This window comes from Poecilia latipinna, unplaced genomic scaffold, assembly GCF_001443285.1.
Source record: "Poecilia latipinna isolate Pla-1442-1.1 unplaced genomic scaffold, P_latipinna-1.0 Scaffold2272, whole genome shotgun sequence".
NCBI lineage: Eukaryota > Metazoa > Chordata > Actinopteri > Cyprinodontiformes > Poeciliidae > Poecilia > Poecilia latipinna.
In genome coordinates this window covers 104,714-120,615 of record NW_015114888.1, presented here as the reverse complement: position 1 = coordinate 120,615, position 15,902 = coordinate 104,714, and the positions used below count along the sequence as shown (strand labels likewise).

Here is a 15,902-nt window from a genome sequence, read left to right as displayed (position 1 = left end):
ACAGGGAGGACATGGGGCGGAGACAGGGAGGACATGGGGCGGAGACAGGGAGGACATGGGGCGGAGTCAGGGAGGACATGGGGCGGAGTCAGGGAGGGCAGGGGGCCGAGTCAGGGAGGGCAGGGGCGGAGTCAGGGAGGGCAGGGGGAGGGGTCATGATGGGTGTGGTCTCACCTCGTGCATGGTGAGGTCCGAGAAGAGGATGACGAAGTTCTCCTCCACTCTGACGATGAGGCCGGTGTCGCCCTCGTAGCGCCCAGCGATGACCTTCACGTGGTCGCCCATCCGGAAGTACTTCCTGAGCTCGTGGGCAGGGAACTCCAGCGGGTCCTGCTCAGGAGACGGAGACGGGGTGAGCGGAGAAAGAGGAGGCGGAGCCTCGGCTTCCTGCAGGGCGGTCAGGAGGAAGCACCTTCAGGTCTTCGTGTTTGGGCATGATGGTGATCTTGTTGCCGTCCACGCTCAGGATCTTCCCCTGCAGGTTGATCAACTCTCCCTCACACACCTCCACGTTGTCCCCGGCCTGCAGGTTGTGTTCACGCTCCTTACCTACACACACACACCATGAAAATGCCTACCAACAGAAGGTAGGAAGGACTTGAAGACAGAGACCCCTGGTGGGCCACAGAGGTACTGCAGGGCTGTTAGATTTCTGACTCGACGTTTCTAGCGGTTCGTCCAATGAGAGAGTGATGATGTCATACCCGACTCCGTGACCACTTCCAGGTCGATTCCCTCTGGCTGGTCTTCAAACTTCTCCAGCTCAGACAGCGTGGGCTTCACTCCGTCTGTGATCTGATACAAACACAGCAGAACCTGCTGTTGTACGGGCCGGTACCGGGACCCGCAGTACTACAGGCCGGTACCGGAACCAGAACCAGACGGTGTGGACTCACCACGGCGGACATGGCGAAGCTTTTGAACAGGAACCCTTTGCGGCTGTAGCGGTTCCCCTCAAAGATCATGAAGTCTCCATCATGGCTGACCTCCCCACCCAGAGACCTGCGGCAGAATTCTTCATTCAGACCGGACCCGCTCACCAGAACCAGAACCAGGAGCATACCTGATCTTCTCGGCATCAAACAGGCGCTGCGCAGGCCTCTTGAACTTCTTCCTTTTGGCGAACCAGTCCTTCTACAAACCGGCACAGGTCTGAGTCAGAACGCAGCTCCACAGGAGAAGACCGACCAGAACCAGAACCAGAACCAGAACCCACCAGACTCATCTTGGCCTTGATCCGGTCCAGGTCAATGCGGGGAATCATCTTCAGGGAGATGGTGTTCTGACTGGGCTCCACGTAGTCCACCTGGAGACACACAGGTCACCATGACGACAACACCTGGCGCCCAACACAGCTTCCTCCCCAACACTTTCACTACCGCCTAAAGGTCAAAGGTCGCCGACACTTTCACTACCGCCTAAAGGTCAAAGGTCGCCGACATTTCACTACCGCCTAAAGGTCAGTGACCTTAGAGCTGCAGATGTCGGCTCTAAGGCTGGTGACTAGAGGGAAGAGTGGAAGAAGGAAGGAAGCGTTTAGCTGCCAGAGCTCCAGGCAGTTCTACTGCATCGGTCGTTACCCGGGCGATGTGGTTACCTGGGCGATGTGGTTACCTGGGCGATGTCGTCCTTGTACAGGCCTCTCTTGAGCCGGACCCAGCTCTTGGGCTTCAGGTTGGTGACCTCCTTGACGACCTTCAGGACGTCGGTCATCTCCTTGATGGGAACCATCTGCTGGTTCCACAGGCCCATGCGCAGGTTGCCGATGCCCTCGATGGCGGCCTTCACGTGCGTCTGCTTGTAAGACTCCACGTAGATGTAGCCTTTGACGTGGTCGGGCGCCACCACCGACTTGATCTGGAGAGGCTGCAGGCAGGCGACGCAAGGAGCAGCCAGCCATTGGTCGCTTTGTACCCTCTCTACCAATCAGAGCTCAGAATGAGGTCAGGTGACGTCTTACCGTGTCAGTGAACTGGTAGGCGATGAACTTCCTCATCAGAGCGATGGCGGTAGCCCTCTCCTCGCCAATCTGCACACAGGAAGCAAGGACAATCAGAGAGGGGGAAAGAGAGAGAGAGTGTGCGTGCGTGTGTGTTTCCGCACCTTACACTTCACAGTCCACAGGTTTGGGTCCCTGCAATATAAAACAAGTGGAAAAGCTCATGACATCATCGAGGGTCTTGATGCCGATTGGTCGAATGAGTGTTTACATACTTGACTCCAGGAAGTAGCTGCTGCTGGGTGATGTCATCAGAAAGCTCCTCTGGACCTCCGGCGTAACTAAACCACAGAAGAAGAAAAACATGGCCGTTTTTTGACCTCCTCATGTTGTTCTACCTTGTGATTAAAACTGAGTTCTTCCTTTAAACCAGCGCTTCCCAACCCTGGTCCCCCCCCCTGCTCTGCATGTTCTAGATGAGCCTCTGTTCCAGAACAGCTGATTCAAATGACTGCAGGACCATCAGGAGCTGCAGACGCCTGTTAATCACCCAGAGATACAATCCAGGTGTGGCAGAAGGGAAACACCTGAAACATGGAGGACAGGGGCCTGAGGACCAGGATGAGAAACGCTGGTTTAAACTAACTTTCTGTGGACGACTAAGATTCGTGTTCTGAGAACTGCTTTTCTACAGTTTGTTTGGAGTGAAACTTTTCAGCCGTAAAGAGGAAATTAAATTGGAGTTTCCATGGTGACCAACGAACACGCCTGTCTACTGGTGGCCTCAGGAATGAACCTGCTGCTGGTTTTCTACTGTGAAACCAGGCATGGTGAAAATTTAAGCCAGTTATTTATTTTAGAGAAAAACTGTCGCATTGTTACGACTTTGCTGCGCCAGTGTCGCATCACTACATTATCCTCCTTTCATCAGTCTCGTATTGTAAAATCATTTTTGATTGATTAGGACTTTCTCGAACTTCACAACTTCATTCTTGTAGTTTCGCATCATTACGACTTTATTACAGTTTTACCACATTTCTACGTATTCATAGCTTCAGTCTCGTATCACTACGTTATCCTCGTGTCAGTCTGGTACTACAGAATTATTATTGCATCTTCATGACTGCCGCATTATAATAACTTAATTCTTGTATCGGTTGTATTCTGAAATGAATCTCCTATTATTACGTCTCTATTGTCACATGACTGTGACTTCATTGTCAGACCCATCCTGTCCCAGTTTTTCCTTTTGAGGCAGACAGAGCATCCGTCAGTGTGGGAAGCTGCAGTCAGAAACCCTGAAGAACCTGCAGAAGTTTTCAGACTCAAACTGGTAAATCCCTGAAAGAAGCTGGATTTGAACCAGGACACAGTGAAGGTTTCAGAGTCTGGTACTCACTGCTCTCCCACAGAGGACTTGGCGTATTTCCTCATGTAGTATTCGCCCAGCGCCTCCTCCCTGGAGTCCCTGAAACACAAACAGTGAGTGAGCCGCGGCGCTGAGGAAAGCTGCTGCAGGTCGGCAGCAGGTCAGACATCTCAGGTTCACACGCTGCTCTCCTGCAGGGAAACGTTGCAGAAACAGAGAACAAGCCTTCTGGGAAAAGTATTCACTGCTAAACTCAACAACTACCAGCAGCTTGCAGTGACTGTCTTCCACACTGGTGTGGTTTTTCTGCTGGCTTTGAATTTTTCTAGATGATTTGCTGCTTTTTAACCCAATCAGAACGGTTTTATTTAAATTATTAATTTTATCTGCAGGTTTTATTTTTAATGTAGTTTAATTACAGTTAATTCATGATTTAACGACAGAGCTGATTACTTTCCCCCTGAACAAATGAAGTGATCATTTTCTGTACTTATTGAAGTTCATTTTATCTATAGATGCTCTTCACAGGTTCTACCTCCAGAGGTTCTGCAGCCGCCTGGATCCAGAATGGTCTTCATCCAGAACCACGTGGTCCAGGTTGGAAGCTGGTGGGAAAGGAGAACCTTTCACCATTTGTTTATTAGAAAACATGGAGTCCATAATGTCTGAGATGAGAGAAACTGACCTTCAGCCTCTTCTGCTCAGGAGCCGCCAGGAGGAGGAAGAACAGAGACGAGTCAGCAAACAGGAAGTGATCAGCAGGAGCAGTGATGGAGGCAGGAAGCACAACACGAGAAGCACGATGACAGGAAACCCCATTAATAATGAGTTTATGAAGCTGAGCCTCAGAACCTCAGGCTGCAGGACCAGGACGCCTGGAGGTCCAGCCGACCAGAACCAGGTTCCTGCTAAACCGACCGTAAAGGAACCGGCAGGCAGAGGAGCTGCAGGCTCCACTGGACCCGGTTCCACCTGCTGCTCTGAACCACAACATGACGAGACGAGGAGAAATCTGGAGATATCAGCTTCTCTCAGCCACAGCATTAGGAACAGCAGCAGCTTCAGGAGCAGCGATCCTCTTTTTCTCTACCGATATCCGATAACGGCGGTTTGGTATTGGCTGATCCCGACCAGATCCAGACGAACAAACGTTTGTGTTTTAAACACAGACATAAATGAACCGAGTTATTAATGTGATTAACCACTCTGCCCCGGGCCAACACGTTTAAAAACCAACAGGCTGGTCAAACATGGAAAAACAACTTTAATGTGACCAGTCAGGAGAACAAAATATTAAATATGTGACAAAGAAACTGACAGAAATAAATAAGGCACAAGGCGTAGAGCCAGACTGAATAGATCTGCTCTCAGATCAGTCTGACACCTGATCTAGATTTTTTTCCAATATCAGGACTGATGTAGATATTAATATTGGATCGATTCATGTCTATCAAAATATTTTAAATGGAAGGAGAGTAATAAGAAATCATTAAGTGTATGAAGTACAAACAACCAGCTGAAAAGTGCGGCGTGTGTCATGTTGATATTTCTCTGTTGGATGTTCATGACGATCAATAATTGCGTTGATCAGAACCCGACTGATGGTCATAATGTTGTGGCTGATTGCTGTAAGTTGCTCATTAAAGTCAAACAGCAGCAACTTATTGCCAGAAACGGTTAAAATGTGTCCAGGTCCGATGGACGAGTTAGTCTGAAAGAGAAGCAGCTGGTCCTCCAAGGCTAAAAACCACAGAAGAAGAGCTGCTCTCACACAGGTGCAGCTGTGCTGGGATGAGGTGATGGGGGGCAAAGGGGGGGGAGGGTTAAAAAATGGATGACGGTAATGATCCATTCACTTCTAATGGGAGTCAGTGACAACAAGAGCAACAGTTTACCGTTGGCTGGAGACAGCAATGGCCGCCGCAGGACAGAGAGAGGTCAGTTAGAGGTCAGGAAACACAGAGACACACACACACACACACACACACACACACACACACACACACACACACACACACACACACACACACAGAGCAACATTGCTGTAAACATTAGACCCCCAGGTTGCTCCTGTTGCTCCATTAAAGGAAACTTTCTATATAAAATGCATTTTTTAGCCTTGGATACGTTTTGTTTTGCGCTCTGAGTCTCCAACAGAGCAGAGAAGTTTATTTTACTTTATTTTTTTATTTTGGATTTCTTCATATTCTGTTGGATTGTATTTTTCTGTCATGCATGTTTCCTCTATTCCCCGTTAGGTTTTGGGCTCTACCACCTTAACTGGATCAGTAACAGCGGCGGGTCGTTTTATTCCACTGTCTCCAGCATCAAGACATCTTCAAAGTATCTGGTTACATTTTATTTTGAAGGGTCATTTCCTGCTGTGTGTATAAACGTCAGACACAGCAAAGTGCTAAGCTACATGCTAACGCTAAAATGACAACACACTATTCCAGACATGTATTTATTATGTGTTGATATGAAGTCCTGGCTGCTGTTTTGCTAGCAGTAGCATCATACCTTCTGCTAATGTTAGCACTGTATGCTAGCAGTTAGCGCCTGAAGAACCATGTTTTGAGTTATTACAGGAACAGTTTGGTCTTGAAGAATAAATGATCCATATGCATTCAGTGGTGTTGTTGTTGCTAGCATTAGCTAACAAAGCTAGGTTGAGGCTTTGTTTACGCTGTGGCGGCGCTCTCCAACATGTCAGGCTGGACGGACGACTCTGCCGTCGCTCACATCTTTTAACCAATTTCTGCCCAGCTGGACAATAAAATCTCTGCTATCAAACTTCAAAAATGGCCTAAAGGTGAAGAGAGGAACGCTGTGCGACCTGCAGGGGGCGGGACTTAATGCCACTCATTTAAAGAGACAGCACCAAAGTGAATGAGGCGCTGCAGTTCTACTTTATATGAACCACAGTTTGATTATTTACATAACAAACGGGTTTAAAACCAAGACGAGTTCACTTATCGCAGATTTAATCATCAACTTGTCTGAAGGGCAGAGCAGCCTCAGCTTCTGTGTGGTTTCCAGCCTTCATTGTGTTTTTTGTCTCACCTTTCTCCAGAATGTCCTCTCCTCCTTCCGACCACCGATCCTCATCCTCATCTTCATCGTCCACATCTGCACAGACACACGGAGGAACAGGTGTGTGTTAAAGCTCCGCCCACCCTCCAGCAACAGAACAGCCGAGGAAGAAGAGTCGCCTCCTCGCACCGGCTTCGTCCAGGATGAACCCTCCGTGTTTCGGCTTCTTCCTCGGCCGGTCGTCGTCTTCCTCGTCCTCCTCTTCATCATACTCCTCCTCATCATCATCCAGGTCCTCCCCCTCCTCATCAGCTACTTTATCGCTGCCGACAGGGCTGGCTGGCTCCTCCTGCAGGAAATGAACCCGGCCTCAGTGAGCTCAACGTGAAGGCCTCAGACAAAACAAACTTTAACACCATCAGAGGAGCCGTAACAGGAAATAAACTATTTATTTATAAACCACAGAGAAAATAAAACTCCCTGTTCATCGGAGTCCACCAAAAACACCTCCAGAGGCTTCAGTACATTCAAAGCAGTGCTGCCAGGATCCTAGTGAGAGCTCGTAAATTTGATCACATCACACCAACTCTTTACGAGCTTCACTGGCTTCCTGTAACTTATAGGATTCAGTATAAAATTGCACTTATCACCCATCACTGTCTACATGGAACCTCACCGGATTACCTGAAGGACCTCCTTACTTCACATTCAACTTCTAGACCCCTACGATCCCAATCCAGCAATCTTCTCCACCTTCCTCGATCAAGACTAAGGACTATGGGTGATCGAGCATTTGCTGTGGCTGCTCCTCGTCTTTGGAACTCTCTCCCAGACTATTTGAGAGCCCCGCAATCATTGTCCGATTTTAAAACTGGCTTGAAAATTTTCCTCTTTAGACAAGCCTTCTCCACTTTTATTTGACAGTCTCTTTTTTAATTGTTTTTGATTGTTGATTTTATGGTTTTAGATTAACCATGTCGCACTTTGAGATTTTTATTAATGAAAAGTGCATTATAAATTAAATTTATTATTATTATTAAAAGAGAAAACAATAACAATAATAAAGCTGCCATATTTAAAACATAGCTCTCTTTTCTGTTACTTTATTCAACACTGAGTTACTAATTAATTTTCAAGACTCCTGAAAATAATTTTATGACTTCAAAAAGTTGTCTACAGGTAAAACTTACATTGGTTCAAGTACAATAATAAGCAGGTACTAACTGCTTATAAATTAAATATAAATTGTCACTTGAAGCACTTTTCCACACAGACTTTTAATAATTTTTTATATTTGAAAATTGGATTTGGAAAAATGTTTGCAATTATAGTATTAATTGTGATTTTGGTCGTTAAAACACCACAATTTGTATTTTTGTTTGCCTAACTAAATCTCTGTAGAATATTAAGCCAGATGTTATGATCAGTTCCCCAGTACAGTAGTATAAACAATATTACTCCTACTGGAACTGTTCTGCTCCTCTGGTGAACCAGTGTCCGCATAGGAAGACAGCAACCTGCCATCTGGGAACGCGTTTAAAGTTGCTAACATTTGAGACCGCCAGGATTTTGGGTGAATGGGTGAGTATTCCACCCCTCTCTCCATCAGACGCAGCTCACCTCATTCTCATCCACCTCCTCGGCCTCCCCATCGCTGCTCCGCTCGCTCTGGTTGTCAGAAAAGTCGCTGTCCTCGCTGTCGGACATCCTGTTGCACCTCTGAACCGGTTACAGGACAGAAAGCACTATTAAACATCCGAACCGAGCCGAACTCCCGCTGAAAAACACAAGATTCTAGCTGAGCTAAGCTAACAAAGCATGCTAATGTAGATAGCATGACAAAAACAAGCCTCCTATGAAAAGCTAGCCTCCATTTTCCCGCCTTCAACTCTACTTCTCACCTGTTTCTATCCTCTCCTTCCGGGTTTATTCCGCTAAAAGACGAATAATTTAAATAATCGTGGATTTTAATATCTTGACGAGTGAGGTTTTACGTGAGAGCCGCGAGACTTCAGAAAGCTGCCACAGCTCTCGCGGGTTTTGGATTGATAATAGTTAAACAAATACAGAGGTCTCACTCTGCTATATTTTTTTTAAATATGTACAAGAGAAACGATTAAGAAAAAGTTTTAAACCATCAATTTATTTCAGGGGTCTTCGACTTGAGGTTACGAAGCCACGGTGATTTCTTTTCTAAAGCCACATAAAAATATATTTTATTAATATAAACGCACTAAAGATTTTAGCATTTCTTCCGTATGTAATATCAACATACAATACCTATACCACAAAGGAAACAAATGGTACAAGGCTTCTAAATTTAATTTAATTGTGGATTTGTACAGCTGGCTTTGTTCTTCAAAATAAATGTTATTCTTTCTTTGTAAAAGCTAAATATTCATTTTATTCTAACATAGAATTAATTTCCTTTTGATTTAAAAGATTCCATTCAGTACATATTCATTAAATTCATGTTATGAATGCTTAATTTTGTTGCTGCAAGGATGAACGTGTCATTGTTATCTGACCTAAAAAAGAAATTAAAGATATGTGAGGAAAATATTAGCAACAGATGGGAGCGCTTCATTCTTTAATGTTGAAATATCTGCACTGAAAGAAATAACATCCGCAATAAGAAAGTAAAAATTCCAAAAATGTATTGTTTAAAAAGGAAAAATATAAAAGTTCTGGTAGACAGTAAATGCCATAAGAAAGGCTACTAGGAAACCTAAGAATTACTCTATCCGAGTGGTCACCTTCTCCACACATATCTCTGTTACGTCGCGACGTGCCACGCTGGTTTACTTTTGTGTAAACGCAGCCAATCCTGAGCCGTGTTCAGGGACAGTCGGTGTGACTGTTGGAGGATCCTGGAGGAATAGTAAATCCCGGCCCCGGATTAATCTCCTCTCTGCGGCGTTTCCTGCCTGGATCCCCGGAGATGAACAGCGTCGGGGAGGCCTGCACGGAGCTGAAGCGGGAGTACGACCAGTGCTTCAACCGCTGGTTCGCGGAGCACTTCCTGAAGGGGGACCGGAGCGGGGACCCGTGCACCGAGACCTTCCGGAAGTACCAGCGCTGCGTGCAGAAGGCCATCAAGGAGAAGGACATCCCGATCGACGGGGTGGAGTTCATGGGGCCCAACAAGGACAAACCTGAGAGCTGATGGAGCGGAGGAACGGATTCTGGTCCGGTTCTGATCCGGAGCCGGGACCATGAGGCCCGCAGCCGGTAGCTGACTGGATCAGCGGGTCCCTGGAGCTTTGGGTTGTTCTTTAGGAGGCCTCACACACACACCTGGACTGGACTGAACTCCAGTCCTGGTTGGACTGCAGTTGACCGAGTCCAGATCTGTGAGACTGAGCAGGACCACGTCTCTGACCAGATCTCTGTTTCCGGTTGATTTTCTGCATTAAAATCGGAAAACTGATATTTTTGTGCTTTTGTTGTTGTAGCCTGCTCATCATTTCAGCTTCAACCCAAACCGCTGATCGGTTTAGAGATAAATGCATGTTGACGGTTCTCTGCAGGTGAATCTGCTCAGATAAATCAGTTTTTACCTGAACGTGTAACAGGATGTCTGCGTCACGCTGCGGTCTCCATGTCGACACGTTTCCATCCCAGCAGGGGGAAGAGAAATCAACCCCATTTTTAAGTCATATTCAGATATTATCTGAATATTTGTTTGACGTGTTTTTGTTGTTGCATAATATGTAGTTTATGAATAAAATTCTTGGTTAATCTTTATGTTTTTATTCTGAAGTTTGCGTCAAGTTGAAGCATTTCAGTTAAAGTTAATTAATTTATTTTGCTCAGAATTAAACTCTAAAGCTCAAACAGAGAAGCAGTTTATTCCCTCTCATTTTTTCCCCTTTTTGAGTTCAGAGCTTCACCTGTTTCTCTGCCTGAGAGTCAAAATGTGAAAATCCCATAAATCTAAAGGAAACTCATTAAATCAGCCAGTGGATCTTGGGTAAGATTTTCCCTGAGCACTGGCTTGCAGGCCGCCTGCAGTGCTCAGTGGGGATATAATCTATAATTCTTACTGTTCAGTTACTTCTAGATTTTATCTGTTCTCCTTTAATCAACACATAAACCTTCCTGCTGCAGCAGCAGAAAACTACGACAGCTCGACTGGGACATAGAGGTGCAGAGGGTCAGTTTCACCTTAGATGTGTTAAAAGCTTAAATGTCAGGTGGGAACAGACACCTCACACTGCAAAACCCAGGACCTGCCTGGAGGTTCGGTGGATTCATCCAGAAAACAACCATCTGACTTCCAGATCCAGACAGACGAGATGGTAATGGAGAACCAACCGGACATTGTGGTGGTGGATAAAGAACAGAGGAAAGCCGTTGTGGTGGATGTAGCAATACCAAGTGACCACAACATCAGGAAAAAGGAGAAACTGGAGAAATACCAGGGCCTCAGAGAGGAACTGGAGAAGGCCTGGAAGGTGAAGACCACAGTGGTGCCTGTGGTCATCGGGGCCCTCGGGGCAGTCACCCCCCAACTGGAGCAGTGGCTCAAACAGATCCCAGGAACAACATCAGACATCTCAGTCCAGAAATGTGCAGTTCTAGGCACAGCCAAGATACTGGAGGAGAACCTGAAGCTCCCAGGCCTCTGGTAGAGAGAGAGAGAAAGAGAGAGAAAGCGTGCGCGCGGGCACCGCTAGCTACGCTAACCCTAAAGCACTAATCATAAGCATTAGTTCCTAATGTTAAGATGCTACATCAACATGGTATTTAGTGAAAGCTAATGCTAACTTCCACCATGTTGATACCCAGCATGTCACCAGGATAACATGAGGAAGCTTCAGAGAAATTCTTTAACCTTCACATTTGTTTAATTGACACTCATTGTACTGTTGTATTTCTATCCACCTCATTTATTTGTTGTTTACTTGCTGCAATAGTTTCTTTTAAAAAAGAGAGAACAGACAAGAGGAAACAGAGCCGCTGAGTTAACAGACTTCCAAATAAGAGCATTACTATAAATATCTACTAAAATCATCCAGAACAGTCCAGAAAACTTCAACACAACTTTATTCAACTGAAAGTTTACAAAACAGTCAAGTAAATTAGCGCTTTAGAATTTATCTAAAAAATATTGGAAACTAAGTGTTTTCAAAGTTAGCATAAACTAAATGCCGAGCAAAAAGAAGCTCATTTAGCTATTAGCACATTAGCATAAGTTATCCATCACTGCTAACCACAGGTTTGGAAATGGCGCCAACATGAAGAAAATGAACCCAAACAAAACGAAGCTTTCCTGCTGCTGAGGAAACGAGAGATTTTACGGCTGAAGGGAACATGGGTCTGAAAGATACAGTTTTAACTGGAACAACATCAGAGTGAGCTTATCCATCAGCTACTGGATCTCTTGCAGATCACAAGTGGAAATCCTGAAGATTTCTGGTGTCTGAAATCACCTGGGTTTAAAAACCAGAATCGGAGCAGAACCTGAAGCTGCGATGAGCATCTGTTCCGAGCCGCCGCTTCACACATAAACACGTTTTTTATGGTTTTTGTCAGGCATGTAACAGGTCTCCCCTGTAAACGAAACAATGTTCCTGTGTAAATAAAGGATCAGAGCGCCGCACCCCGATGAAGTTTAATGTGTTTTATGAGCTAATAAAGGATCAAACGGCTCCAGTGGAGCATGTTCATAAACGCTGAACGTTGCTCCATAAAAATGTGATCCAGCCGGTTATTAATTACTGGTTGCCACTCATAGCTGTCAGTTCTGAATGAAAACAATAAAAACTGGATTTTGTTGTGAGGCCAACCTGAGATACCAGAAACATTTACAGTTGAGCTTCGATGGAGGATCCACTGAGGTCCTGATCCAGTCCGGATGAGGGGGAAGAAGAAGCCCTCATTCTATATTCGGCTCTTTTGTCGGCAGAGTGATACTTTGGAGGCTCATGGTGTGATTACAGGGTTAGGGATCACCTACACGGGGATGATGGGATGCCTTCTAGAGTAGTTATTTGACATGTAAATGGTTCCTTGTGGGATATTTCACAGGTTACAGAGTCTTTAAAGAGTTAATTATTTATAGTTTTATGTGATTACATGTTGGATACTCGTGATTCTACAGAGAATGAATGAAGCTTCGGTATTTTAGTTACTTCAGTTTGGACTGAGACCTGGCCACCGACCCAGAGAAGGGGCTCTGCCTTTTTACAACTCAAGGTCATGAACTCAGATGTGCTGATTTTTATTCACTTTCTGCGAGTCGCTCCAATGAAAGCTGGACAGATGAAGACATCATCTGCAAAAAGCAGACAGTTCTGTCCCTGAAGGCCATGAACAGATTCAGTGACTGAGGTCAACCATGAGGGAGTCCGACTCTCACTGGAAACACGTACGCAATGTGGACCGAGCTCCGACACCGGCCCACAGGAACCCAACTTCTACTGTCAAGGGGCCCGGTAGCCCAGGGTCCACCCAGGGACTCGGTCAAACGCCGACTCCAAGTCCATAAAACACGCGTATACTTAGTTACAGGTCTCATAGAGTTATGCTTTGTGTAACTCCAGAGTAGATGGAGAGGAACCGATGCAGGGTGAGGTAGCCTGTAGGACATTAGCGTAGCTTGGGAATCGATGAGGTAACTTGCAGGTTTTCTTGCAGGATATTAATTGTAGACCCAGGGGTGCAGGGTACTTCTGGGCGTTCCTTGTAGGATATCTACAGTGTTACAGGTTACATCCAGGAGTATTTACCCGTCTGGGAACCAGGTACCGCTATAAACCCGGGTCCAAGCCTGGAGGGCCAGCAACTTTTAGACAAGTCCCCGGTTCAACACACTGCAGTCAAATATCTGAATTATATCTGAAAATGTCCTGATCACACACAGAACAGCAGCAGACGTCTGGTGAACGACTCTTTATTAGAAACAGCATTTCTATTGAAACAAAGGTTCTGTGTCCTGTAAACGATCCAGCTGTGGAAGGAGCCAGGAATCTGTCGGCCTCTCCAACATTCCCACCCACCTCAGGAACCATCCAACTCCTGGAGGAGAGTCGGGTCGCTCCGGATCAACATGTTGGGGCCGAGCAACCAGAGCTTCTAGCATTATGAAACGTTTCTTTGCTCAGCTCTGAGGAGTTTCCATCCAACCTCCACCTCTGATTCTGCTCCAGCTAAGAGTCAAACCCAGAGAGATGCTGAGCTTCTTCCAGTTGGTACAGAAACAAGCAGAACATTCATGGCTCCAAGCTTTAAGTTCACCGGTCCGTCCAGAGCGAATGAACCTCCAGACTTCATCAGACGGTCCAGATCGCATTTCCTCGGCAGTTTTTAGAATTAATCCATTGAAGAACGTTTAGAAGAACGATGAGGAAATCCTTAGGGCTCTTCTCCAGGTAGAGTTCACACGGACGGCAATCCGACTCCGACTGAGGAAGGAAAACGGAGACAGGAACGTTTCACTCAACAGAGAAACAAAAAGGAAAACAAGAAAGAAGCAGTCAGAAAGACTATCCTAAACTTACATAACAGGAAAATATTCCAAACTGAAAACTGGAAACTGAAGTGAAATTGAAAAAATGTGCCTGAGTTACATAACAGAGTTAAATAATTAACTCCAGTTATCTTTTCAATCCTGTTGTATCCAGTTCTCAGGATCCTCAGTCACAGAAACCATCCGATTCGGTAAATGGTGAATTTCTCCTGACTGACTGCGTCACCCCGCCTGGTCTGAACTCATTTAGATTATTTACATAAAATACAATAAAATACAGAGTGAACTGTGGTTATTTACAGTGCCTGACAGGCAAAACGGGCAGCAAACGGTCAAACGCAACACAAAAATGTTGCAACCAGGAAGTAAATGGAGCAAAAAGGAAAATGCTGCAAAGTAAAAACGTCAGTCCTCCAGACCACCAGGGGGAGTCATCCTGGACCAGCGTCTGGTTCTGCTGAGCGTCATTCGGGTCTGCAGTTGTGCCTTTGAATTTGTCGGACGCTGTAAGTATTGCAACAGTCTCTGACAGCAGCTAGCCGTTAGCGCTCGGCGACACTGAGGCCCAAAGTCACCAGACCACAGACGGATGATCCATCCTGTCATTCCACACTCCGGCCAGCAGGTGGAGCCGCACAGCCAGCTCCTTCTACCTGGAGTGTACCTGCAGGAGCTCAAGACGTTTCCATGGTTACAGAGGGAAAGTATTCATCATCCTCCACATTTTTCTCCAGGTTTCTGATAAAGTCACAGAAAACCTTCTATTCTTAAATGAAATAAATTAATCAATAATTAATTCATTAATTAAAAACTGATTTTTTAAAAACTTATTCAGGTTTTATTTTTATATTAGTTTGTTTCTCAAACGTTTAGTAAATCTGTGAGGGGTGAATCTTTGCTGTTTAATGAACATATGGAAACATTTTGTTCTGGTGACCAAAGTTTGTTTTCCAGCTTCAAGCTGTGAGATCAGAAGCGGGCCCAGATGGACCGAGGCGCTGGTTCTGTTCAGGAAGCCGTCTGCTCCTCCCTCTGAGGTCCACTGCTCTGAATCACACGGTTTCCTCTGCAGAGATCAGAGAGAGGCGCAGGCGGACCGGACCGAACCGGACTGGACCGGACCGAACCGGACCGGACTGGACCGAACCGGACCAGACTGGACCAAACCGGACCGAACCGGACCGGACCGAACCGGACTGGACTGGACCAGTCAAATACAGACAAGTCGCAACATTGGAACCAGGCACGTGCAGAGGGGGGGTGTAGGGGGGCTTGAGCACCTGCCCCTTTTGCTCCTTGCCCCCAAGGGCCCTTTTGGTCAAATGTATTTATCTTTTGTATTATTATTTCCTAAGCCCTCTTCTGACACATAATAACACTAAAATTATTAGTTTTTTGTTGGGTTTTTTGTACAACATAATAAGCCGGTCACCTTGTTACCTTTGACCTGTTGCCCGTGACCCAGTTGCCTCTCCACAGTGAGATCAGGCGGCTAACTGGAGCTGAACGTAGCGAACGATCAGATTACAGATCAGTTTTTGGTGAATAAAGTGGAGCAGACCTGCTGCTGGTCAGATGACAGAAAACGTTGAAGTCTCGTTTCTGCTTCAGCGGTTTAAGCAGAGAGGAAATGAGATACAACAGACACTGACAGGCCTCTGTCTGCCTTTCTCTGAAGAACTACTGAGGGGAGGAGACAGCCAGGTGAGGAGAAACTGTTCTTATCTATCATTCAGGATTTTTATCATACAGGCTGTTGTTGTTGTGCTATTAGCTAGCTGCTAGCTAACGACTTTGCTAGCAAAGCTAGATAACTAAAAGCTTCTTCCCTGTATCGTCAATGATATCAGTCATTCTTCAGTATTGATTATGCAATAGGGGAACATCGCCCGTCCAAAACCGATCATCTCCATAATGGATACATGTCTAATTTCCTTTGCTGCATAATGTACATTGCATTAATTCTGGCGTTAGGTAAATGTACCTTGAAGGAGAATAGCACTTAAATAAAAGTCCAACAAGGATATTCATTTAGAATTAAAAATAACACAGCCTGAACTACCATGATGGATATAATGTATGTAATA

General features: G+C 45.7%; 2 protein-coding genes and 1 long non-coding RNA gene across 5 annotated transcripts in view; 2 read left to right on the top strand and 1 right to left on the bottom strand.

Annotated features, from left to right (window-relative positions):
- Window positions 1–8,386, bottom strand: part of supt5h (SPT5 homolog, DSIF elongation factor subunit) — a 29,091-nt gene extending 20,705 nt beyond the window's left edge. The window contains exons 1-18 of one of the 3 annotated variants that reach the window (XM_015018427.1): window positions 8,243–8,386; window positions 7,962–8,118; window positions 6,531–6,690; window positions 6,372–6,437; window positions 5,204–5,209; window positions 3,994–4,005; window positions 3,844–3,913; window positions 3,339–3,407; window positions 2,215–2,280; window positions 2,104–2,134; window positions 1,961–2,029; window positions 1,615–1,866; window positions 1,217–1,306; window positions 1,064–1,134; window positions 897–1,002; window positions 705–795; window positions 413–549; window positions 175–330 (exon numbers count right to left, since the gene is read on the bottom strand). In XM_015018427.1, the coding sequence (XP_014873913.1) occupies window positions 175–330; window positions 413–549; window positions 705–795; window positions 897–1,002; window positions 1,064–1,134; window positions 1,217–1,306; window positions 1,615–1,866; window positions 1,961–2,029; window positions 2,104–2,134; window positions 2,215–2,280; window positions 3,339–3,407; window positions 3,844–3,913; window positions 3,994–4,005; window positions 5,204–5,209; window positions 6,372–6,437; window positions 6,531–6,690; window positions 7,962–8,048 (1,539 nt within the window). In that variant the 5' untranslated portion in view covers window positions 8,049–8,118; window positions 8,243–8,386. Of the gene's footprint in view, window positions 1–174; window positions 331–412; window positions 550–704; window positions 796–896; window positions 1,003–1,063; window positions 1,135–1,216; window positions 1,307–1,614; window positions 1,867–1,960; window positions 2,030–2,103; window positions 2,135–2,214; window positions 2,281–3,338; window positions 3,408–3,843; window positions 3,914–3,993; window positions 4,006–5,203; window positions 5,210–6,371; window positions 6,438–6,530; window positions 6,691–7,961; window positions 8,119–8,242 lie in introns of those variants that run through there. The other 2 variants (XM_015018426.1, XM_015018425.1) reach the window with 2 other exon arrangements.
- Window positions 5,216–15,452, top strand: LOC106937096 (uncharacterized). Its single transcript, XR_001422309.1, has 3 exons — window positions 5,216–6,210; window positions 13,496–13,501; window positions 15,441–15,452. It is a non-coding gene; the product is annotated as an uncharacterized LOC106937096 (long non-coding RNA).
- Window positions 9,138–10,102, top strand: triap1 (TP53 regulated inhibitor of apoptosis 1). Its single transcript, XM_015018434.1, has one exon. It carries the CDS (start codon window positions 9,283–9,285, stop codon window positions 9,505–9,507), a length of 225 nt encoding a protein of 74 aa, XP_014873920.1. The 5' UTR covers window positions 9,138–9,282; the 3' UTR covers window positions 9,508–10,102.
- Window positions 15,453–15,902: the final 450 nt, after the last annotated feature.